The 26409-nt window shown below is 39.4% G+C and overlaps 2 protein-coding genes across 2 annotated transcripts in view; one reads left to right on the forward strand and one right to left on the reverse strand.

Annotated features, from left to right (window-relative positions):
• The window catches only part of CLIC5 (CLIC family member 5), a 66250-nt gene extending 55986 nt beyond the window's left edge, over positions 1–10264 (reverse strand). Inside the window, exon 1 of the mRNA XM_088520119.1 lies at positions 9599–10264. Within this exon, the coding sequence (XP_088376245.1) occupies positions 9599–10258 (660 nt within the window). The 5' untranslated portion in view covers positions 10259–10264. The remainder of the gene's footprint in view (positions 1–9598) is intronic.
• An 11316-nt stretch (positions 10265–21580) lies between these two features.
• On the forward strand, positions 21581–26185 carry ENPP4 (ectonucleotide pyrophosphatase/phosphodiesterase 4). The gene is made up of 3 exons (XM_010227240.2): positions 21581–22431; positions 23396–23566; positions 25477–26185. The coding sequence occupies exons 1-3, from the start codon at positions 21609–21611 to the stop codon at positions 25839–25841; spliced, it is 1359 nt and encodes a 452-aa protein (XP_010225542.2). The 5' UTR covers positions 21581–21608; the 3' UTR covers positions 25842–26185.
• Positions 26186–26409: the final 224 nt, after the last annotated feature.

Genomic DNA, 26409 nt, shown 5'->3' on the forward strand with positions numbered 1-26409 from the left:
ATACAGTGTAGGTCAAAGTCATTGTGTGGGGGCTTCTACCTCAGCTGTTTATGCCGGCTCTCTTGACTACAAAAGGACAACTTTATTCTACAGAAGAGCCGAACCAACATCCTTCACAATTATTTAATTTGCTATGAACGGTCTCTCAATTAAGAAATGAATAAAAATGTAATTGAATATTTCTATGAAAGGAAAAATTACTAGGTAGTTATACTTGTGAAATAATTAAGTGTACCAAATCAAAATTGAAGGTAAGTTAGCATGGCCATCTTTCAGTCTTGCAGAACATTATAAACCCATTATAAACAATAAGAAAAATTAATACACTAGTACTAAACTGAAAGAGAATTAACCCAGGCAAATTTCATAGTGTAAAACCTTATAAAGTCAAGAGAAGGACTTGAAATAAGTGGAATTAATAGATAAGGGAATAGTTCATTATTGATAGGAGTTACACTGCTACCGAATTTTTAAGATTTTGACCAATTTTTAAGACTTCCTGGTGCTTTTTCTGATGGCACTCTGTTTTCAATTCCATGTCTTTTTTTCTTCCAGACTTTAGAAAATGGGAGTTCTTCAACGTCTGCCTTCTTTATGCATCTACAGTGCTTCAGATGTCCAAAGTTTTATTTTACAATGTAACGGACTGCAGAAGTCATTCTTCCCCCAAAGTTTACAGTTTAAACAGAGGAGATAGGCAGAGCTTAAAAGGGAACAGAAATGCAAGGAATTGATCTGATTTGTCCACAATCAAGAGCAAAGAATCACAGAATCATAGAATGGCTGAGGTTGGAAGCGACCTCTAGAGATCATTTAGTCCAACCCCCCTGCTCCAGCAGGGCCACCTAGAGCACGTGGCACAGGGTGGCATCCAGGCGGGTTTGGAAGATCTCCAGAGAAGGAGACTCCACAACCTCTCTGGGCAGCCTGTGCCAGGGCTCTGCCACCCTCACAGAAAGAAGTTCTTCCTCACATGGAGGTGGAACCTCCTGTGTTTCAACTTGTACCCATTACCCCTTGTCCTATCACTGGCCACCACCGAGAAGAGTTTGGGCCCATCCTCTTTACATTCTCCTCTCAGGTATTCATACATGTTGATCAGCTCCTCTCTCAATCTTCCCCATGCTAAATGGGCCCAGCTGGCTTGGCCTTTCCTCACAGAAGAGCTGAGAGTAGATTCCTGAACTCCTCAATGACAGTTTAGTGCACAATGCAAACAGTACTGTCCCCATCAAATAAAAAGACACAGTTGTTTTTACAAACATTTCTAATTCCACAGTCACAAAGTACACTCCTCACAAAGATGATGATGTGAACACTCATCCAGTATTCTTGCACATGAAAAACACAGTCATTCTGCAGGCACAGTTGCAAAGAAAAACCAGGACCCACCTGGCTGTCAATCTACGCTTGGAAAATCTGGTCTTCAGTGTTTTCTTTTAATTATAACTTGGTTACTTCCCCTGTGAGTCACACAGTCCAGTGTGTTTTTTATCTGATGAGTTAATTGTTAAGTGGAATTAAGAAGCAGAATGTTCTTAGTAACATATTTGCAAAGGCTTGAAGAACATCATATCCTCCCTTGCTGAGATTTGAGAAGGGAATGTACAGGCAGCTGTGCTGCTCTCTACGCTTTTATACGGTTACTATTTTTAGCTGTTATCAGCTGTGGTGCCCAGGGCCAATCAGCTCCCAATGCCAGAAGGAAACTCTGCTCTGGTCCAAACTTCATTCTCTGCAATCTCACAGGGAGGAGCCAAATGACCATGAATTTGCTGCTTCCAAGTTTTGTTGTTAGTTACATGGTCTCTTTAACACAAAGCAAAGCTCTAGCACACCAAAGTAAATGATCAGTTAGGACCAGGACCAAGTTACTGAGTCAACAGATAGGCAAGCTACTTGTATTTGGTGAAAACAGTGAGCATTTAGGGTGCCTCGCAAAGTCTCATAAAGTAAGCTATCCTGCAGGAGCTTATTTTAAAAATATATCTCTTTTTAGCAGAGGTATATTTTGTTATATGACTATGGAGCAATACTGTGGGTAACTGGAGACTATGTCCTGTTGTGTATTTACAAATTCGTGTAGTCACCAAAGAAAGAGGAGAAAGGTTGGTGTCTCTTAAAAATAGGCCACATGGAACATTTTGGATACTAGAAACTTGCTCGGTATATTTGTCTAGTAACTTTTCACAGAAATATCAGCTTCCAGTAGTCTTAGACTTGAAATTGATGGTGGAATTAAACTGCTTAAACACAGACATGTAGGACCCTATTAGATGCCCTGGGGTATCCTGCTCATGGGAACAACTCTCTGTATGTTTAAACAGCTTAATTGCTCCCTCATTCTTCAGATGCTCTTTCTCAGATAGTACCTCGACCAGATTTTTCACATGATTATAGAGTTCCTCTATTAGTTGAGCTGCCATTGACCTGGTAGAAATGTGAACTGCACAAATCCCTTTAGGACAGGGAGTGTTTTGTCCCAGGGTGCTTCATTCCAATAGATGGTTTCTGAGAATGAAGAACTGTCACTTATAGCCAAGGTAGGAATTATTTCTTCCCTGCGTTTAGCTTCCAGCTCAATGCGAAAACAAAAGAGAAAAATAAGCACTTCAGACTCCTGTTCAAGAAGCAGTTTTCTGTATGACAGGGAATCATTAAAACTAGACTTCATAAATTTTACACAGACAAATCCTCAAATCAAAACAACCTTCAAACTGAATCTGAGGAGTATGCATCAACGTATCCTGGGTAATATCCTGTCTGCACTGAATCAGTAAAATACTCTTAATAATGTCAGTGTGGCTTACATTTTCATTCTGAGTATGTTACTGTTCAGAAATATCAAGGAGGCCCACTGAACAGGGAGCATACTAACACTGGTACATATTGCATCACTCTGTTAAAAATATCTGCCCTATACTCCTTTGTAATATTCATCTGCTCTGCCAAGTTTCATTTTCTTTAGTCCCTGAAATGACCAACAGGGAAATTGAAACATTAGATAATGGCATCAAAATAGACCAATTATCTTCTTTTATACCCTACATCTATTTTTTTCCATGATTTCTCCACATGATAATATTTTAAATTAACAACCCTCCCTATCTGCATAAAGTGAAGGCTGTCATTATATTTTCCTTTGAACTACCTCTTAACTTAAACACTATGGGTCCTCCAGAAACAATTCAGTAGCATTTAAAAAAAATGCCCTCATTTCTATCCTACATGTCCCCAAACAAGCCAAGTATTTAGGTAGAAGCATAAATTCTTTGATTTAAAAATCGTTGTGAGAAATGGAAATGGAAGTTATTGCCAGCTGAAAAGTTAAGCATCTGTTTAACTTTTTCATGGTCAAAGACTACAACTTTCAGCATACTGTAGCACTGAGATCTTTTGCTTTTTAAACAACTGGAGTATGGGTGCAATAATCATTCTTAAGCATCCTTCTTGATAGCCTGTGAGAAGACCCATGCTAAGTACAAGAAAAGTTGGTTTGCTTTCCTGAATCACAGCATGATACAAACAATAGGTAAAAAAGGCCTCTTAGGACAATAGGTCTGCACAACGAAATTAACAATTCCTGAACTATTTTCCCTAGTATTTTATCCAGATGGGTTCTTCCTAGCAGATATTAACACTAAAAAGAAGCTTTAATGACATTAAGAAAAAACCTTTTTTTTTCTTATTTAGTCTAAATATAAAAAGCATAAGCAACCAGAAATAGGATGTAGGATGCAGCTGCAGAAAAAAAAAAAAAAAGACACCTTTGCAGAAGGACTACACATACAAAGGGGTATTACTATGATGACTAGCAGAAATGGGGACAAAGAGGATTTGCTGGCTCTAACTCAGAAACATCTGAGGACGCATAAATTTAAGCTGACAATAAAAGTCCTATAAGAAATTACAAAAGCTAATGGACTGTGTCAGCAGAAGAACATGGGTGTATTAACTGCACATGAATAAATGTAATCTGGAAATTAGAGTAAGGAGTCAATGCATCAGAATCAGAGTAATGTCATTCTGAAACTGTCTTCCCAAATGAGTAGTAATGGTCAATTAGTTTCTGTATAGACCTTGATCAGTTTATGAATTATGTATTATATGAAGAGGCTTCAGAGGGCTTGATTCCATGTGCCATTTGTCATTTGTTTGTTTCTTTGCTTTAATTGGTACCTAGAAATTCAATCCCTCTAAACTAATTTGTCTTTTATCTTTTACTGTGGTGTCTAAAATAAAAAGTAACTATAAAAAAACAAACATCCAATGGAGCTATTGAATAAAGTTTGCCTGATCAGATGTACAAGATAATTAAGTCAGACTGTCCAGCAAACAGCTTGAGTGTCCAACAATAAAGTGTTTTTCACTGTTGCAGACAACTGTAGCTTAACCATGAAGCCAGTTTAAATTCGTTGACAGCTAAGATGCAGCTCACTTTACTGACAGGATTCAGCTTACTTTAAGTTGTCTTCAGGTGACCCTTCCAGCAAAATTCAGTTGCCTAAACCTAGATAGCTAGGACCATTTGTGAGGCCCAAGATAACTGAAAACCTCTTTAATCTGTAAACAGAAGTGAGAAGGCCCCTGGCCTCTTGAAGAAGTAGCTGGAGGCCAAGTGCAAAACTTTAAGGCATCTAAAATGGCACTGAATAGGTCACTTAGGTCCCTACTCATTACAACTGAACTCATTCTATAGCAGATGCCTACACTTAGTCTAATGACTCAACATCCAATTGCACTTGACTCAACACCCAATTGCACCGACTATTTTAATTTTTGTTGTTGTTGTTGCAGGAGTCTGCATACCCAGGAGAGATGCTGTTTGGAAATGCCTTAAGTCAGATGGGCCAAATCAAGAAAGCAGAGAGGGAATGCAGCCTTCTCTGGCATCTTTTTCATGCAGAATTCCAAAATAATTTATATTGTTACCAGTTGCTCTGCAGGAGCTACCTATTACTTTGTGTTAGTAAAACATCATTTTCAGTGGAGCTGTCCTTTATGTATTTTACCAATTAAAACTAATATCAATCTCTCTGTATTGGACAGAAAACATTTAATAGCTGTCAATATTGCCACACAGATAAGTTGTCAGTGACACTATAAGCAAGAAAATAATCAATTCAGGAAGTAATCAATCCACAACTCCAATTACTTTTCTGCTCTAAAACCTAATGAAAGAAACTGGCATCTGTCAAAAGAAAAGCACAAAACAAGCTGTGGTAAAAATGTTATTTTCAAAGAATCAAAGAGAGAGTCAAAGAAAAGAAAATATATATATATTTATAACCCTGTTTCAGTTTTCTCTTAGCATGACCTACATATTTGCATTGTATTTGCTCTCACTGCAATCAGTGAGGAGTAACAATTTTCCAGACAATACAGCTCTGAATTCTCAGGCTGTTGCTATGTTACTGGGCTATACCAAGCCCTAGTCACTGCTGGAGCCAAAAGCTGAAGGTGGCACAGGAGTGTCAACTGCTCATTGATTCATGCACCTTTCCAGAGGCAGGAAAAGTGCCTGAACAAGGCACATATTGAGCAGGGGTCCGGAGCAGCACCTTCTGCTCTTTGTATCCAACCAATGAAGCAAACTGCTAAGCCCTGCTGCTGAAGCACACATTCTGGTCAGGGCTGATAGTCTGGGAACTGAGAACTGCGTGCTATGTGTGGAACTGCCATTTGCTGATCTTTTCAACTACAAACACAGAAAAATTCAGATCAAGCTATGAAGAGGCTTAACCACCCCATTTTCCTCCCCAGACATAAGGGTTACATAGCTACTAAGCTTAGATCTTAAGACCTAAAAGATTACCCGTCTCTTACTCATGATAGCCTCTATAAGAGAGCAATAAAGCTGTATTATATACACAGTACAGTGAAGGTTTGTTACAGATCGGCCTCTGTTTTCTGAGTTAGTAGAGCAGCTCTTGATAATAGCATCCTTTACACTGGATTTCCACCAGTATAATTCTCTGTCTTCAGAAGTATTCTGTTTTCGATGACAAGGGGTCAGAATCAGATCATATCACCAAGAGGTACCCAGTGCTCTTAACATTACGTAGATATAAACTGTGCAACAACACCATTGCATTACAGCTGCTTGCAAATACTCATTTCAGGGAAGGGTCTAGATCATTACTGAAACATTTGACAAATTTACTGAGAAAACATCAGGATTAAAAGACGAACATTGTAATCCTAAACCAAAGTATTAAAGGATGAACAAATATGCCAAAATGATGTGTTGTAACTAGACAGTTTGACAGATAATGAATAGAAAAGGCAATTGCTATAACATTTTTTACTGGCATTGGTAAATATCCTACCTGTATTTGTAAGTCAGTTTAAGAAACATATAGATAAACTGGACGAAGCTGGAAGAAGTCCATCTCCCCTCCCCAGACCATTCAAAGACTAGAAACTGTGACTTTAAGTTGAAAAAGGCTGAAGGAACTGAATTTGTTTAGTCTAGGAAAGCAAAGACTGAAGGGAAATTTCAGCTTGCAGAACAAACATGCTACTAAAAAAAGGCAATAAAAGAGAAGTGAAAAAGTTGGACATCTGACCAAGAGTTGCAACTAGGTCAAGCTGCCCTGTGCACTAAGTAACAGCTGTGTATTGGTCATTTTCTGTTCAGTTTCAAAGGCTTTTGTTTGAAGAAAGTACAATGTAAGTGGACATTATGGTGCCTGTGACAAGCCTGGGCAGGTTGAATTCACACAAATGTTTCCATGTTGGTGCCTGCTACATTCTACACTTAAAGGTACAGTGAATTCTTTGTTAAATAGCCAAAATTCTTTAGGTACCTCCAGAAGTAGTCCATTGATGATGACCTAACTACAGAGCACTGAGATTCAGTGAAAGATAAGTTTACATGATTTAAATATTTTCTTGGTGCCTAATAAAAAAGAATGAGCTGCATAAAAGTTCATCCAGTTTGAGTGAAACTGTGGTCCCAGGGCCATAGCACTTACAAGTATTACTGGAGTAACAGAGTTAAGTTTCTCTTCTAGGCAATGGGTTGCAACTAGACAACTACACTGCAAGTTAGCTGCCATTTTGACTTCCCACTTTCTTCTGCCTTCCAACCAGCAGCCATCTCGACATCTCTGTCAGACACTGATATTTCCAGCTACTCACAGAGACTTATTAGCACTAAAACCAAAGGAAGGTGTAGGCCGTGGTCAACACGACCACTGTGCACAACAAAAGGTCCTGCTGTCATTGTTCGTGTCTGCAAAAGAGAGCAGACCCAGCAGAGGATGGTCACAACTGCAAATCATTCCTCCATAACATGACACTCCGTGACATGAAACATGACGCTACCTCTGAGGAACAAGTACAGGCTGCACAGCCAGAAAGCAGGCATGGGAATGAAGAACGGGCAGGGAAAGCCAAAGACAAGATCCAAAGGAAGGAATGCAGTCACAAAGAAGTCACCTTTTATTTCACAATCCTTGTTATATATTACTCTAATACCTTCTGTTTTATAGGCTGACTTTTGCTCTGTAGATAATTAAAGATAGCAAATCTGGCTCTGCACTCCATGGCGTTAATGCTTTATTGCTTTCATACTAATAACAACGAAAGAAAAAATAAACATACTAAAACAAGAGCCCAGAAATCTCTCAATCTCTCCAAAACTAAAACAGCCACAAAGATTTTGTTCAGTCACCCATATAGAAGTGCCTGGGTGTTAGGAAGTCCTTGCCTAGCCCACGTGGCCTCCAGCTCCTGCTGGAGGAAGATAAGGGGTATGGATCACGTGAAAAGCTCATGTCTTATCCCCCAGTCATGGAGGGACATCTTGGATCTTAACTGCAAATGGGACTAAGCGTGAATAGGGTCCAAAGTATGTGGCCCTCTCTAGACTAGCTGATAAGCTTCTCTGTCACTCAGCTTCTTCTGCACAACAAAAGCAAGGAAAATAACTTCCTCAATCTTTTTTAGAGCCAAACTCTTTTCAAGTTGCCCCTCTCCTCAGTTTCCAGAGTGTAAATTAATCACAACATCTCTGGCTGCATGTATTTTGCTCATTCTCATGCACAGAAAGAGAGAACACAATTATCTTGAAACAAAAGCAAGAGGAATAAATGTGATTAATAAGAATGAGGAATGATTTCAAAGTACAACCTTTGAGTAACTAATGCTGTGAAGCTGCCAATAAACAATGCATATTCAACTGCAACAACCTTTAACTGTAGCTCAGTTCTACAGAAATTAGTAGCAAAAACCCTCTGTGGTAACAACCATGGACTGAGAATAATTCATTACCAAGTAATTAGTGAATACTCTCTTGCAGGGTACCCCCCTTTTAGAAGGGGGATTTCTGGATTTGCAGTATTTTTATAAAAATTAAGATAAACAAGTGAAGCTTTTGATTTGTATATGCAATATGATCTAATGGCCATTATTTGTGTGTGTGTTTTTTTTTAAAAACTATCAGTAATCTAAATGTAAATATATTTGTGCAAAAATTACCACACAATGACAAAGTATTGTCACATATAGAGAAGGGATAAATGAAGGAGGAATATCATTAATTTTTCATCTACAGGAAATATTCAAATCATAATTTTGATAATATATATTGAAAAGAATTGTGGAAAATTGTGTGAAATGTGAAATTGTGTGAAATGTGGATAGTGGAGTGGAATAAGTAAACATTTTTACTTAACTCAGTTTTCTGATTACTACAGAAACTAAATGAAGTTAGAATAGTCCATCAAGCATTTTTTCTGACTTAACTCATACAAGATAATCAGCATCAGTGCATTTAGTGTGTTGTTGCTCAAATAAACTTATTCACACAATGCAGATTTTGCTGAACACGCTTCCTGCTATATGTAGTAAGAAAATGTCTTATTCTGCAATCAAAAAATCTATGGAACTGAGGAACAGATTCTGGTAATCTTATTTGTATTGAAAAGTGGCAGACTGTACAACACCTCTGCTGAGATCAGAGTACTTATGGTGCAAGGTCTTACTTGTGAGAGACAAAAACTTGAAAAATGTTATCTTTTGTACTTGAAAAGGAGGAACTGTCAAGTTCACCTTACATCTTTAAAAATATTGGGAATGATTGAATACAAGAATTTTATGAAGAGAGGCATGATGTTTATTTAAGAATACAGGTGTTTTATGGTTTAGGAACTCAACCTCTCTCCAACTTTTTCAAGTTAGAGCAAGTGTGAAACACTTTCTCAGGAATTTATGTCTTGCTTGACCTAGATAGTAAGTGAAACAGAGAGATACTTAAACTAGCTGTAACTAAGCCAGTTCAGTTAGCAGAAGTAGTGCACCTGTAGCAGCAAGGTAATTTTACAAAATAAATGAGTTGCAGCAACAACTAGCATACTTCCAGTGTGCTTCCAGTTGAATTAAAAAAAAAAAAATCCTGGGCTACACCGCCCTCTCCCTCTGTGCCTTAAGACACACAAGGGTTAACTGATCAGTTTAGTCTACTGCAGCGTGCAGGCAGCAAAGATGGGAACAAATCTTCACTCAGAGCAGCTATGCTTTGCAAGTCTGGAGGACAAACAGGTTTACTTGGGGTTTAAAACTAGTCTATACAGAGAAGCACACAAGTTCTTACCTTTACAAACATATGTATCTCATAGTCCTCCTGAAAGTTGTCTGTTTCTCCCAAATTATTGTTCAGGGGGAACTTGATGGAAGTCGGGGAGTTGGAAGAAGTGCTCTGGCTGCGACGCAACTGGAAACCTGTAGGTGAAAGCATGCTATTCTCAAACATCCTTCCCCTTACACGGTTATCTTCCTGACTTGGGCTCATCAGATCCATCTCCTCCTGGTATTGATAGTCTTCAGCACCATGGTGAGATGAAGAAGAACCATCCTCCTCCTCAACCCCATGCTGAGAGGTCATATGGAAGCTTGTAGGAGAAAGCATGCCGTTCTCAAACATCCTGCCTCCTACATGTTTATCTTCCTGAGTTGGGCTCATCAGATCCATTGCCTCCTGGTATTGGTAGTCTTCAGCACCATGGTGAGATGAAGAAGAGCCATTCTCCCCATCGAGCCCGTGCTGAGAGGCCACAGAATTACTGCGACTGTTTTCTGGGGTCTCTTGACCTAAGTCCATGCTCTCTGCATTGGTAGTTGTGGAAGAAGGAGATGCTAAATCTTCACGGACATGACCGTTAAGGAGATCCTCTTTGTCCTCCTCAGACTCTGGAATGTCACAGATATTGGTGTTAGCATTTTGATCAATATTTGTAAAGTCCTTGCTTTCCATGATTGCTGGCTGGTGAGTTTTGCCTGCCTTCTGATACCCTAAAAGATTGCAATTAAAGTAGGATGTTGACAGATAAACTCTGTCTAGGAGGAAGCAGAATTTGTGGTATGCTTTTTCAGTGCACTGCTACACATGACAGGTCTCCAACAATCATTTACAGACCTTTAAATCAACAACTATACTTCCGCTGAAATAAGAGAGAGGCTGTCTCACTTTTAACCCCTTTCTAGATCAGACTACTGCTAACTTTACCTTAGGATCTACAATCATTTTTTGTTCTTCCAGATATATCCTGGCCAAATATAGTGAAAAATGGCTGAAACACCTATCAACACTAGAAAGTTGCAGTAAATATATATATATATAATTTCACAGGAAATTTTGAGTATGTTTTTTATATAAAGGTGGAAATGTAGACTTCATTATATTCATTTTCACAACACACTTCAAGAAAAAGAAAGGCAAAATCGTCTCATCAACAAACAACCTGCAGTGTTTCAGTGGTTCCTTAACCAATCAATGAATGGTCATTTATAAAAAATTCAGAACCTCAGAATGGTTGAGGTTGGAAGAGACCTCTGTAGATCATCTAGTCCTACTCCCTTGCTCAAGCAGGGTCACCAGCAGCATGTTGCAGAGGATCATGGTAAGGAGGCTTTTTAACACCTCCAGAGAAGAAGACCCCACAAGCTCTCTGGGATATCTGTTCCAGTGCTCTGTCACTCTCACAGTCGGGAAGTTTTTCCTCAGATTCAGACTGAATTGCTTGTGTTTCAGTTTATGGCAGTTGTCTCTTGCCCTAATCCTGGGCACTAGTGAAAATGGTCTCTTGACATCCACCCATAAGGTATGTGGGTACACTGGTAAGATCCCCTCTAAGTCTTCTCTTCTGAAGGCTTAATAGGCCCAGCCTTTAAGCTGAGAGATGCTACAGCCCCCTAATCATCTTCATAGCCCTACACTGGACTCTCTTCAGTAGTTTCATGTCTCTCTTGTGCTGTGGAGCCCAGCACTGGGCAAAGCACAGGACGGAGTACAAGGGGAGGATCCCCTCCCTCGACCAGCTGGGAACACTCTGCCCCCAGGCTACCATTGGCCTTGTTGGCCACAAGGGCAAACCACTGGCTCGTGATTAACTTGGTGTCCACCAAGACTCCCTTCTCCACATAGCTGCTTCCCAGCAGGTCAACCCCAAACCTGTCCTGCTGCATGGCACAATTCCTTCCTAGGAGCACGACCCCACACTTGCCTTTATTGAACTTTTCTGAGGTTCCTCTCCACCCCAAAAAGACAAATAAAAAAAAATATAAAAGTGGTATATCCATTAGAAAAAAATATCAAACTTGCACTCTTTTCAGTATCACCACTGGTTCATTTCAAGACCTTGAATCAGTCACTTCATCCCCCTATCTATGAAGTATGACCAAAACTGTAAAAAGTCTTATGAGATGCCTCGGTATATAGGGAAAAAAAAAAAGAAAGAAAAACACTGAATAAGTGTTTACATATACTTACAATTAATATATTGACGACATATTCAAGTAGAGGTTATATATCTTTATATTATAAGAGATATACCCAAGTTTCTGGAGGTGGGTTGATTTGGCTTGACGTCAGAAATCTAAGGGTTAGCCCTCTTATCAATGTAGTTCCTTTTCACTAATGAATGAATAGAGACAGGATAATCTGTAAAGAATCTGAAGGAGACAAATACCATGAGGTTTGGGATAAAACGAACTGCCCTCTAAAAAGAGACATGCACTCCAGAGCCTCTGAAATCAAAGGAGATGAAACGTGTTGAAGATCTCGTTCTGAATCTAGGAAAATTATGAGAACTTCAGCTCCTACTGATTGAAGACCTTTGTCTATGTTTACAGCACCTGCTTTATGCAGATTACTGAACTGCTTAAATTTTAACTAGGCTTAACCTCTCATTTTTGAGCCAAAAGAATATTTGACTTATCATGCTAAGGTGAGGGTTCATTTAAAACCCTTATAAACTTTCCAGACTAACTCACTAAAACAGGACTTCAAAGATATATAGCTGAGACCTAATTTCAAGTATTATGGCCCACACAATCTTGCTCAGCACATATGATACATCAGCAAACAGAACATTTACTCTTCACATTTTGCAGATATAAGCCAGGCACAATTCTTAAAATGGAGATGCTAAGCAAAAGATTTTGAAGAGTGCAGTATATGACCCGACTTACAGACTTCCAGCATTCAAAATCAATATCACAGATTTAGTGGTATTGGCGACAAAAATCTGTTATAAAACTGACTATTGCCTAACCTGGGATTTTATGGCACTCCCTTTCTGCACAGCTCCCAGTAGAAACCTGAACGCCTGAGAAGACTCTTCTGGAGAAATTTAGTTTCCTTCTCTAAGAATGTGAAAGTGCCAGATAACGGACAGAGTGAAACTTGAGATAAAGGATTTCATGAAATTACGTGATATAAAGAGGGGCAATCCAGAGCAAACGACTGCACAGAGCAGCACTGTGGGAAGCTTCTATATAATCGTATGGCAAGTGACAAGCTTTAAAAGAGCTTTTGTCACTTAGAGGCCTGCAGACATTCCCTCGCATAGAGTAGGCACAACTCTGCATGGCCCAGGAGAGAGAAATTTTATGGAAATATGGAGATCCTCTCTTATCTGAATCTCCCATTCAACAGGGGGCCTCCAACTACCACTAATTCAGCCTTAGCTTCCAAAATTCAAGTCATGAGTCAGAGAAAGACAAATGAAAATGAGCCTTTATTTTAATAACAACTTCAAGAATTTTTGAGGTTGAAGCAGCTTTTCCACATATACCTCAGAGGTTGGAAAATGCAGCCTCCCAAAAAATGGCCTTGTCCCTTTGTCTCAGTTCATAGATATACAAGTTTCTGTGCTTTTTTCAGTACACAGAGTCTACTACACTGAAGAGGCACAAAGTTTAAGGAACTGGGAAAACAGAGGAGCTTATTAGAAACTTTCATAACTTTAAATTTTCAGGAAACATTTCTACTTTAAGAAAACACTTGCATTTTTTCTTATTTTGTAGAAATACAAATGCATTTCCATCTGTATCAGTTCAACTTTGAGCACGGCCTTGATAAGCAACTGCCACTGACCTTAAAAACTTGCATACATGGCAGGATTCATATTCTGACATTGTAAAAATTCCTTTCCTAGTCACTCTGCTGGCAAATCACTTAAGGTAGAAAATAATACTGACCCACTCATGACTCCTTCAGAGCAAACCAAGAGCAAAGTAGAGTTGCATAGTGTTAAATTAAATGACTGCTTGGATTTTTTTTTTCCCTCAAAGAAAACATTAGCAGGATGCAGCAGCACCTGCTGGAGGGTATAAAATATCACAGGTAACATAAGGTATGAAAATGCAAGTGTTACATATATTAGTACTTTAAATAATTATAGTTTATGTTGATTTTTTCAGTCAGAAATGTGAGCTATAGAAGTTCTCCTTTCCTCTGCCCTGCTTCCAAGAGCAAAGAAAATGCCATTCAGCTCAAAGATCCAGACTTCACTCGGGTGCTTAGTGATGAAGCCGCAGGGCACGCTCAGTTACACCTAATAGTTCATCCAGGTGAAAATCACAAGGATTTGTAATCAGATGCTGTGAACCGCACTGCCGCTTTTCAACCCTTGCATGTTCTCTTCACAGGAGATACAGATAGTTTTAGAGACACAACTCACAAGATACACGATGTCAAAAGAGACCAACACGGAGATACCCACATCATGACGTGTCACACTAGTCTTGTGTTCTTCTGTGCCCTGTGCTGCTCCCTCTCAAATCCCTGGGCAAAAATGTCTTAGCAAAGAACTGAGAGAGAAAAAAAGGTTGCAAAAGGTAAGAGATTCTGCACTCTGTAGAGTTAGGAAAGCAGAAGAGATCTCGGCACCACTTTTCACTCCACTCTCCATTGAAAATTGAAGTCCTCCAAGCAAGTTCTACAGCCACAAGAATGGAAGATATGAAAAAGAGAGATCTCCAATTTCATAAACTCCCCAAATTCTTCTGGTCCCAAATCAGTGATGCTTGATAACAGCAATATTTTTTTTCTGTATTAGTTCTTTGATTAAAGTTGTCACTTTTTACTGTGTGCACTATCTGTACTCCCGTGAGCCACATGACTTGATAACACTGATTATTTGCTTTGATAAATGATCATATAAAACATAAGCAACAACATTTATATAATGTCAGAGGATATCACCAAAAAAGGCTTGATTTTCATTTTTTTTTTTACTTTATGACAGAATTTCCTTTCTTCACCCTAACTCTAATCATTTTATAGCAAGAAATACCAAAAGTATGGTTCTTGGTCACATGATGGTCACATATATACAAATACCAAAAGTATGGTCACATTCTGATCATAACTTTTACTTAGTATACATATGACCAAGATACTATCAACCAGTAAAATCTCAGGAAGTCTCATTCTTATAAACAACTAAATTAAGTTTAGATGTCTAAAACTTCAGCATCTAAATTAAAGGTATCTCTTTTTTTAAATCCCATAACATCCATATCTTCTAGACATTCAGTACTCGAGACTTCGAGCAATTCTAAATTCTTGAGTTCCACGTGTAGCTTTAACAATTAGTAGCCTTAGCTGTTTGAAAACAGAAACCTATTTCTATTGGAACTGCTCAGGATGTGATTTCCAGGTAGCTATTACTACGATTTTATTGCTTTAATTAAGAGTGTCCTTCAGTTTTATTTACTCTCAATGAAGATACTTACATATTCTAAGCAAAGAACTTGCAAATCTTTTTTTTTTTTTTTTTTTTTTTGATAAACTAAGCCAATTGAGTTATTTCAATTATTTGGTCTAAAGTATTTTTTTTTCCAGTAATAAGATGAGCAAGAAAACGGAATGGTTAAAACAAAGCACTCTATTTCTGGAAGCTGCTGAACCTAAAAGTAAAAAATGCTAAACATTATTTTCAAATGTCAGTAGAAACTAAAGGTTCTTAGCATGTCATATAGTAGGGCCCTTAGTTTGTACTTGACAGTTATAACTGAAATAATCATGAATATTCATGGACATTCCAGGTGCCTCTTTTACAAAAATCCCGTATCATGAAAGCCCCAAAACTTAGAAGCCTGTGCTGAATCAATCCAAGTACATTATCAGGCCCAGCCTGTGGGCTCTGGGAGAAAGACTGTTGAGTGCTTACAGATATATTACAGAAGAGTTATAATAAAATAATACCACTGTACTTTCACTCCACCCTGCACTATTTGGATGAAATCAATCCTACCTAAACTGTTCTTGCAACATCTTCAATTTTAGCTTCTATATAAAAGAAGTGCCTCGTCTGTCAGCTGTTCGTGAACAACCGTGTTTTATTCACTAATGATACTGCATTAGACTGCATAATGCAAATGCCAGGATCTTTATCCAGCGTTCAGATCTTAATAAAGGATGTGCAAGATACTTTGCTCTTTGGGCTCTGCTCTGTGCACCTACAGTGACAGCCCCAAGTTCTTGCATCCAGTTACACCTATAGATGTTTACACTCACAGAACATCATTATAGGGACAGATGGCGAACAACAGCACCCTGAATTCCAGAGGTCCAAGCATCTGCAACTCCCAACAGTTTTGAAAATAAGGAATGAGTTGTTTTAGGAGGAACAAGGCAGCTCTTCTGCTCCAGGCTTTTGATGGTCACCCACGCTGATCCACACCATGCTACTGTGAACTGCTACCATATGGAGGACAGAAAGTTGATTAGGTGCACTGAGCCTTAGTGCTCCACATCTGCGCACGGAGTCAGTTCATGTTCTGAAACACGTGCTTAAGTTCAGTTTCCTAGGAACTGTTGACATATGCAGCCTTGGCAGGTTCTGTATTCTACCTCAAATGTAATAAGGAAATACAACAGACAAAAAAAAAAGGTTCAATAAGATATTGGTTTAATAGAAGACTTTGATCATCATGCATTTTTACAAAGAGCTAGCACATCTTTGAAAATGGTTTCCAGAGATCCATCTGTTGCTGCACTTACCTGGGTTCTGTGCTGGCTGGCTCATGAATTCAGGGCTCCACTGTAATAATGACAATTCATCTTCAGCAGATTTTCCCTTGCTACTGACCCTGAATAAAATACATAAAACACAAAGTCAATGCACCAATAAATATGACTCCATATGAGACAGGCATTTCTCCACTGGGAACTGGACAACAAAATACAAAATTGTTTTGTCCAGGCCACTCAACTATTACATCAACAGTTTTCAGTTGTTAAAAATACCAGGCATAGTCAATACACACCTTTGAAAGCCCACATTACCTACTGGAGGACCAACACAATTATTACTGGTTTGGATATTTCAAAGTCCTTTATTTGTGGTCTTTTTATACGTCTTCTTTATAAATCTTTGTTTAGTTTGCTATTCAACCCAGTGGTTGGAAATTCCATTAGAATATCTGATAGCCTAAGAAATGTTGACTTTTTTATCCTAACAAAGCAACTGCTCCAAGGAAAACAGTTTTGTTTGCCCTTAAAATCTGGCATCATTTCAATATCCTTGTTTACCTCTGAAACTGAGCACCCTTATAAAGTGCAGCTGGAGAAACCAGACTTCAAGCTTTTATACAGTGGAGTCTCTAGTAAATGAAATAAAGAACAGTGACACCAAAACACTCTGTATCACTCAGTCATGTAACCCTAGGGATATCATTCCAGACAGTTTGAGAAATGACGTGGTTAATGTTCCTTTCTGTTTACAATCACCATATACAACCTATTCTTCCGATTAAAGGGGTACTAAAAAATAAAAGTCTAATAAATTTAGACAGCTGTTAGTCACCACCTGCCTTTTATGGTTTTATGAACTATATTTTCATGTTTTTCTTCTTCTCAACTACATAAGGACACATCAAAATACAGTAAATGACTGACAGTAAGGTATTTTCCAAAACTAATCAGAGAGACTTCTGCTATATGCATAAAATTGAGAAAAACTCATGAAAAAAAAAGGAAAAGTGTTTTTTTCAGTATTCAATTTCACTCCTCTTGGTTATAAGCACTGAAAATAACCTTTTCTTACAAAAGTTCTTAATACAGGTACTTGAAATACTCACTTTTTAAAAAAAAAATCTAAATAAAAAGCAATAGTTTTCTGTCCTCAGTATTAGCAATGGGGGAGGGGGGGTATACTTTCCAGCTCAGAAATCAAGTCTTTTATTCAACTTAGCCAAATATTGAGAATCTTTCATAGCTGCCTATCCTTTACATCCTGTCATTCAGTAAATTCCAGTAACACAAATGCATTTATCTAATAATTTTCAAGCTGCAAATGCTCAACTGATGTACATCAGTAAATCTGTATACCATCTGGCAAAACTATGTATAGTCTAGTGTTTACAAGCTTAACAGAAGAATGTAATGGTTAAGTGCAATGCAAGAAGAGATAAAGGTGATGAAAGGCAAAAATACAGGTATTTCCCAGTTTTTCTTCTGCTAATTTAAGTAAATGCGTAATTAAAGCATTTCTTACAGGCACACACACAATACAAGACTTGTATGAAATGGGTTGTACGTGCTGGCTGGCACATTTCAGATGTCCAGAGTTGCTTGGGTAGGCTGCCTTCAGGATGTGTCAAACAGGCCACATTACTCTAGGCTGAGCTCATATGGCCATGAGCACCTTTCAAAGCACATGGCCATGGGTAAACAAGAAGATTTGCTTACGCTTTTGAAGACTGAATAGATGAGCAAGCGTGTTGCCAGAATGGGTTAGCAAAACACGTTTTGTTGCTTAAAATGAATCTGTGTCAAGAGAGTAACAAGATCCAAATAAAACCAAAATCGAGCAGGATAAAAGACTACACATATTATCATAGAATCATAGAATCACTAAGGTTGGAAGGGACCTCTAGAGATCATCTAGTCCAAGCCCCCTGCTCCAGCAGGGTCACCTAGAGCACGTGGCACAGGGTGGCATCCAGGCAGGTTTGGAAGATCTCCAGAGAAGGAGACTCCACAACCTCTCTGGGCAGCCTGTTCCAGGGCTCTGTCACCCTCACTGCTAATATTTTTTTCCTTACGTTCCTGCAGAACTTTTGGTGCTTCAGTTTGTGGCCATTTCATATTATATATTCCCTATACCTTAAACTCACTCTGTGTAGTAAACACTCAACACAATGCAATAAGATCACTTGTAAAGGACGTTTCCGTTTCCTGGGTCATAAATAGTCATGTGCATATTTACAGAGCTGCATTAGTGTAACTAAGAAGGAAAAAAAGGGGAGGGGGAAGGAAAAAAAAAAAAGAATTTGACTCATTTGACTCAAATTTGACATAAACCATCTGAGCAGCTGCATGACATCTAGCCCACGTGGAGTGTTTTTTCTCCTTTTAGGTGCCTGTGCTTTGGCCCACCTGCTGCATTCCACAGCTGGGGTGAATCAGGGGTGTGCCACTCTGTTCACCAGTTTTCTCATGGCACCTATAAATCAATAGCCTGCTGGAATCCAGGCAGTAATCAGAATAAACATGCCACCAGGATAGAGAGTGGAATCCAGATCCTCTACTTAAGTCAACAGTGAAGCTATATGCATGTCTTTGTTTTCAAGATGAAATTTAAAATGGGAGCTATGATCTCTGGTATATACTATTAAAGAACACTTAAACACAATTGACTTCATTCTTTCTCACCATCAGCAACTTTGCATGTTTTGTAGACTCACTAGTTCCTCCTCATAATAAAAACGATGACAGAGGGCATCTGGGCTGTCAGCCTTGAGTCACAAAGCAAATTTAATGCTGGGACCCAAAGCAAACCTCAGCGCTTCACCCCGTCCTGATCTCACACACCCACTGGCACACGCAGGAGCTGCCTCGAGCCAGCACAGGGCGCTTCCATTCAGGAATATATTCACATTAAGTTTGCATGGTCAATGTTTTGGGTCAAAACAGTGTGGTCACAGCTGAGCAGTATGTAGTTGGGCATACACAGGACAACGTAAGTGAGATCAAAGGGGACAGGTAATGCCAACAGCTCATTGCTTTGCCATTTTTTTTCTGTCCTTCGGTCATTTCAGTGAAAACTTTTTAGGGAAATGGCGGTTTGACTGCTTCGTTCCTGCCCGTTTCTTGAGCTAGGGCTCAGTTTTGGCATCTTGGCTAGCAGATATGGCAAATAACTGCGTAACCGTTAGTGTCCCGCAGGTCCGTCCTGCGGCCATCAGCCCGTCCCCGCTCCCCATGCACCTGCACCCGCTCCCCCATCACTCACTACGCGACGCCCCGCCCCTCGCCTCCCTTACAACCAATCAGTCATCGTCTACGGGCGCTCCGACCAATCACAACGCGCCTGTGGGCCCCCACCCCTGCGCGGCGGGCTGCGGTTGCGGCCGTTAACGGCGGTTGGGGCCGCGCAGGCGCCGCTCCCCTGCCCTGAGGAGGAGTCGTTGAGCTGCTCGCGCCGGCGGTCACTCCTGCTCCCCTGCCCGGGCAAGGGGTGAGTCTCGCCGGTCGTGATGGTGCCGGGTCCCGGGGATGAGGTCAGCGGGGCTCCCGCCTGCTGTTAGCCGGGGCTGCGCGGCCCGTTTCCCGAGGAGGCGGCGGCGACGGCCGAGGAGGCGCCGAGCGCTTCCTCCGTGCCGGGCGCCCCCTTTCAAGGTCGGGATAACCCCTTCAGAGCGAGGTGGGGAGGTCCTGCCTCGGAGCTCGCTGGCCAGGGGCCCTGCTCAAGAGCTGTCGCGCTGGAAACTTTCTGGAGTTAGTTGTGAAATGCTGTGTGTAGTAAAAACGCAACTGATGTTATGTCTTTGGGGTGTTTCCAGGCTGGTGTGAGGTTTTATGCCTTCTCTGCAGTGTGGATTTGACATGCATGAGGCTAATGCTTTAGGAAAGCCCTGGGAAGAGGTGGAGCACACTGGGCTTGGTATTCTGGGCTGGACAAGAAACTGACAAGAAACCAAAACAAAAAGGAGATAAATATCCCCTGTGAGAGCTAGGACAAAACTTCATCTGCAATGGGAAGTTTGGTTCCTGCTCTGTTCCCATACACAGTTTTGTTTTGTGCTAGCCTGATGTATGTGTAATGCCTAAATTCAGTATCTGAGAGTCTTTGAATTGCCTTTTTTTTTTTTTTCCAAAAATTTAAAGAATTCTGCTTTGGGAGAGGAAACAGTACAGTAATTTCCTGGGCTTGGAATTCCCCTTACTGCTAAAGCTTGGGTGAACATTTGAGCTCTTGGCACTTTTGATGAAACCATGAGCAATGGCACTTTGAAAGAACTCTGTAATTTGGCAAAAGGCTTGAAATGGGGCAGGAGCTATTAGAAATCTGCTATTTAAGAAGGTATTTTTAGTTCTTTCTAAAATCTACCTAGTTTGTGCCAATGAGAGAGGAAAAAATGCTGGAATGGGGCTTTTCTTTAGAAGTAGATGTACTGTCTAACAGAGTAGTTTTGCAGTCTAACAATAGTTTTTGAAACCTGAAGCTTTGCTTATCCTGTCTTAAAGGTGTATAGAGGAATATATATATTTAAATATATATATAGAGAGAGATATCTTCCTGAGTGGAGCAGTTCTGTCCATCATAAACTCAGAGATCTCCTTTCTGCTGTATGTTAGTCTATAACCAAAAATGATCATGTTATAAATCATACTTTTTATTTTTGATGATTAAGAGGCTTGTGGGTTTTTTATCAAGAAAAACTTGCTTATAACTTTAGTAACAGAGATTACTTTTTTTTTTTGAGATGTAAAGAACAAGTTTTATTACTGTTAAAGCGGATATGCTTCTCTTCTCCTGAACTGTTGCACAATTTTCTCTTGTCAACTCCATGTATAGAGGTATAGAGCAAGCAGGGAATAAATAGGAAAAGTCTGTAAAACTGTATTAGCAGCTTAAGGTGATCAAAACTGAGGGCGGGCGAGGTATTGAGGAGGTAAAAGGAAAATGAGAATTATGGTAGCAAATGGATTCGTGGTCTAAACTCTAGTGGCATTCTGGGGTACATAACTTCATTTTCAAGAGTCCTATTTAGGTGCATATGTCTGAACAGGAGATGAATACTGATCACTTTTCTTTAACTGTAGAATTGTAATAAAACACATAAACCCATGAAATAATTACCTTTTTTTTTTTTCTCTCCATTTAGAGTCTTAAATGGGGGGGGGGAGAACCCTCATTGTCTTTGTTACTGGCTTTACTTCCTGCACGAGCTATTTTGTGGTACCTGCCTTGGGAAGATATGCATAATGTAGATTGATTGCAGACAACTACTTTGTTTTACAAATACTCTCTCTCTCATTTTTTCAGGTGCATCAGATTAGCAGCTGGGAATACTTGAATGCCTCAACAATGAATTTGGTGTTAGCATTGCTTTTTTCTTCAGGAGTAGCTGCCTGTTGTGGCAACTCTGCTAGTAATCCCCTATCCAGGTTACTCCTGGTGTCCTTTGATGGCTTCAGGGCTGATTACTTGAAAACCTATGAACTTCCTCATCTCCAGGAGTTCATCGAGGATGGCGTGCTTGTCAGCCACGTTACAAACTCTTTTATCACGAAGACTTTCCCCAATCACTACAGTATAGTGACAGGCCTGTACGAAGAAAGCCATGGCATTGTGGCTAATGACATGTACGATGCAGATGCCAAGAAAACATTCTCACAGTTCAATGATTCAGATCCCTTCTGGTGGAATGGGGCTGTCCCAATTTGGGTAACAAATCAGCAGGGAAACAGAGCAAGTGCTGCTGCGATGTGGCCTGGTAGTGATGTGAAAATTCACAATACAACCCCTCAGTTCTTTATGAAGTATAATTTCTCGGTAACATTTGAGGAGAGAGCGGAGAAAATTGTTACATGGCTGAACAACTCCAACCCACCAGTCAGTTTTGCTACTTTATACTGGGAAGAACCAGATGCAAGTGGACATAAATATGGACCAGATGATACTGAGAACATGCGCAGAGTATTAGAACAAGTGGATAATCATATTGGTTTCCTTACTAAAAAATTGAAAACATTAGGTTTGTGGGACACTATTAATGTCATAATAACAAGCGATCATGGAATGGCCCCATGTTCTGCAGAGAAGCTGATTAACCTGGATAGCTGTATTGGTCGCAAAAACTATACTCTCGTAGACAAGAGTCCAGTTGCTGCAGTGCTGCCGAGACAAAGTATGTATTCTTATTTTTCTAAGTCGTACACTGAGAATCAAATCTTATTTAACTTATTGTTAAAAATGTACACAGTGTGGTAGGTTGTCTGCATCTTTTTCAAAACTGCTGTAGTTTATATTGCACAGCTTTGTTGTAATGAGTAAGCTAAAGAAAGAATGTCTCTTTATTTAGAGATTTCTTTGTTTTGGTAATCAGTGCGTTTCCTGTCAAATTGCTATGGATGCTAAAGATGCGCCTGGGATTGATTCTTGACAAATGAATAGGCACATCGTGTGTGTGATCTTTTATTGCTCAGTCATTCAGTTATGGATTTGTAATTCATAATGAGCATTTTATTTGCTCATTATAAATACTTGGATTTATTCAGAATAACACTTGGGTTTGTTCAGAATTAAAAATAACACTGTCTAAACTTCCAAATGCACGAATAAAAAATCTAAAATGAGCTTTGATTGCTCTACGCCTTTTGCTTCTGTGAAGGAAGTGTCAGGTTTTGTATGTCAGGATAGATACTAATGAGAGTTTCCCTGAATATGGCTGCTGAAGTGATTATCGTGAACCAAATTATATATGGATAACAATTTTAAAATACTTCCACTGCTTTGGATAAAATATTGGTTATTTCTGTATATGATTTTGTTCTTTTGTTTTCTCTACATGAATTTTGGTCCTTCTCTTCCACCCCTCTGCCAGAGTTCCAAGGAGTTGCCTGAATTGTAGGTCCTAGATCACAGCCATTAATCTGCTGTTTAAAGGTGGGGGGAAGGGGAACCTACATTCATATGTAGAGCATTTCATCGGGGACATGGAAAAAATATTCTTACAAGGAAAAAGTATTCTCACATGCTTTTCAAAGAAAAAAATATTGCTCTGAAAAGGATAGATTAAAGTTAATTGGTAGAAAGTTGTCGTAATTAAGATGTAATTTCCATCCATTTCACATGTAACTTTTTTTTGACAGACAAAACTTATGTATATAACTTACTGAAAAACTGCAGTGAGCATATGAAAGTGTATCTCAAAGAAGAAATTCCTGACAGATTTCATTACCAACATAATAAGCGAATTCAACCCATTATTCTGGTTGCAGATGAAGGCTGGACAATTGTACAAAATGAGTCGCTTCCAAAATGTAAGTTTGCCTTCCTCATTTGTAAACAGTTTTGTTGTTATTTCAGCATCTCTAGGATGATCCTAGCTTAGTGATAAGAGCCCTTGTAATGTGCATTTTTGGGAACGTCTCAAAGGCAGCAATTTCCAAATTTTTCCACACAAGTCTGGCTGTTTGCTCAGATGAGGAGGAGATGGGGGATATTTCATTGACTCGAGGAATATTCCACTTAACCATATTCAATTTAAGAGCCTGAAGTGCTCTTTAAAAGGAGTCTTAAGTAAGTTATGCAGCCTCTGTGTCTCAAGCTTCCCCTGATGCATGGCTTAAACTATTTGAATATAAAATACATATCAGGAATTTAAATTGGAGATTGCAAGATATACCTCTTAATGGTATTATACACATCTTGAGAAACAAGTTAAGTGGAAGAAAATATTAAAGCTAGTAACAACACAACAATAATAGTTGAAGAAGCCAGAGTTCTCACTGAGTCATCAAATAGCATGTTGAAAAAAATACTTCAAAAATGTTAACTTTCAAAAATCTTCCAACTGAATCTAACAAAAAATGACAGCACTGTAGAGCATAATTCCATGTGTGCTATATGTTGAGTTCATCTACCTAAAAATAGTTAATAAGTCTGTATTTAAAGGTAACAGTGTTACATGAGTTGAAGTGAATCACTCTTCAAAAGCATTTGACTTGCCAAAGCTTCCCAAAAGCAAGTGGGAGTGGGTTTGTGCATCAAACTCTAGAAAGCTGCATAAATAACTACTTAAGTGCTCATTGTATGTGTCTTCATGGACAGAATGGCAGCAAAATACCTGCACATTTACCTATACCAGTGCTATTCCTAGCAGTGCCAGTGCATACCAGCCTTCCTACTTAAATGCTTCCAAACAGGAAACTCCATAGGGAAGCAACTTAGAATAACTCTACTCAAAATAAGTTAGTTGAAAAAACTAATAAAAAATGCAAGATTTTGTTGAAGCAAACAAGCAAGAAGATATACAAGTAGCATCTTTAACACTGTTATTTCTAAGTATACTAACTGGTGAGTGTGATTTCATCTAAAGCTATAGGAATGATAAAAATTCAAATTGGAAACAGCAAAAAAGCAGACAAGGTGGCAATTCTGGAGGCAGATATGTTAAACTGTTTTTAAGAAATGAAGTCTTAACTAAATACAGTCACTCAAGTTCTGTTGTGACTGCTGAGAGAGACTTTTGACATCTAGAACAGATTTTAGGATAATGGACTACAGCTGTTCTCTAGGTGTTTAGATTCCACCAGGAATCTGAGTATTTTCTTAAAACTACCATGTGTCCAAACCATGTAGCCAGTTTTGTTAAATGCTTGTCACAGGCATGATCTTAGGGTTTTTTGTTTATTTTTTGACTGTTTAGGGATGTTTTAAAAAAAAAAAATGGGGGGTATCCCTTTGCCTGAAGAAGCTGATGTAATAAACAGGAATTGAGAGTTCTTCAGTATGCTTGAACGGAACACTACCAAGGGGAATGTGCTTGGCTTTTTTGAAAGAAATTAAGGTGTCTGCCTTGCAAATCCCCAAATCTCAGGAATGCATACTTTAATTCCAGCCTGATTTCTTGTTGATTGGGAACAACCATTTCAACTCTGACATAAGCAGTAGGAGAGGGAAACCTGTAAGAGTTGATGACCAGAAGAAAAAGAGATAATTACTAGGAAGATTCATGTTTGAAGGCCGGTGAGGGGAAAAAGGACTATTGGGGAGCAGGAAGGAGGGAAGGAATCAGTTCCAGGTTTGGATCAAAGGCTTGCTCTTATTTTCTGTATTAGTCCTTGGTTTAAAATAGGTGCCTTTTGTGGACAGGGGAGAGAGAGGGAGAAGCATGACAAATACACAGGGAGAAACCACAAGGCTAACTGTGAACTCTGTGCTCCTCCAGTAGGTGACCATGGCTATGACAACGCTCTCCCAAGCATGCATCCCTTCCTGGCTGCTCACGGGCCTGCTTTCCGCCGGGGTTACAAGCAGCGCACACTGAGAACTGTTGACATCTACCCCATGATGTGTCACATCCTGGGGCTACCACCTCAGCCCCACAACGGAACCCTCGGTAACGTCAAGTGCCTGCTGGCTGACCAGTGGTGCATAAATCTTCCTGAGGCCATCGGGATAGTTGTTGGGGCCCTAATAGTGTTGGCTGCTTTCACCTGCATTATAATAATATCAAAGAATAGAATATCTTCTCCCCGGCCCTTCTCCCGGCTTCAGTTACAAGATGATGACGATGATCCTTTAATCGGATAATGTGTAGGGAGCGCGACCCTGCTTGCTAAGCAACAGTCTCTGGGGATGAGTTTCAACTTGCACTGGACAGCATTCTCTGATGCACTTTAATGCTATCTGTAAAATACTGTACAGCCAGAAACTGCTAACTTTGTGTGTTCTGTGACTAGTTGTCTTGTAAAATTATTTTCAGAAAGATTTTGAACAGATTGCTTTCTGCCAGAGTTGATACTTAGCAAACTAAGTTTTGTTTTTCACTCAAACCTTTCAATGGTTCTAAAATGAAATTTCAGACTATAAGGTAGTGAGGATAGACTGCTAGTGAATTTTAGCACTTGTAAATGAAATGAAAATTCTGCCTTTTTGTATTAAACTGAAGTTAATGATGACTTTTTTCAATGTTCTTGTACCTGTATGAGAAGATGATTATTTTTTTATCTGAGAGGTGGAAGAAGTTCTATTTGGACAGTGTATCTTCATTTGTTCTTAAGAATTGTGGGATAAAAGGTGGAAGGAAGAGGCAGTACTTCTTGTTTCTTCCCTAAGCCAGCACTGTACGAAGCAGCAGATGGGGAAGGAAACCAGTGAG

Source organism: Tinamus guttatus, unplaced genomic scaffold (assembly GCF_059628265.1).
Source record: "Tinamus guttatus ecotype Peru unplaced genomic scaffold, ASM5962826v1 Tinamus_guttatus_pri_ptg000080l, whole genome shotgun sequence".
Lineage (NCBI taxonomy): Eukaryota > Metazoa > Chordata > Aves > Tinamiformes > Tinamidae > Tinamus > Tinamus guttatus.

What these genes read in the sequence shown, in the direction of transcription:
- ENPP4 (XM_010227240.2), top strand. Translation starts at nt 21,609, where the DNA reads ATGAATTTGGTGTTAGCATTGCTTTTTTCTTCAGGAGTAGCTGCCTGT. An exon ending in TGCAGTGCTGCCGAGACAAA is followed by an intron (nt 22,432 to 23,395) that starts GTATGTATTCTT and finishes TTTTTTTGACAG; the next exon opens with ACAAAACTTATGTATATAAC. An exon ending in AAATGAGTCGCTTCCAAAAT is followed by an intron (nt 23,567 to 25,476) that starts GTAAGTTTGCCT and finishes GTGCTCCTCCAG; the next exon opens with TAGGTGACCATGGCTATGAC.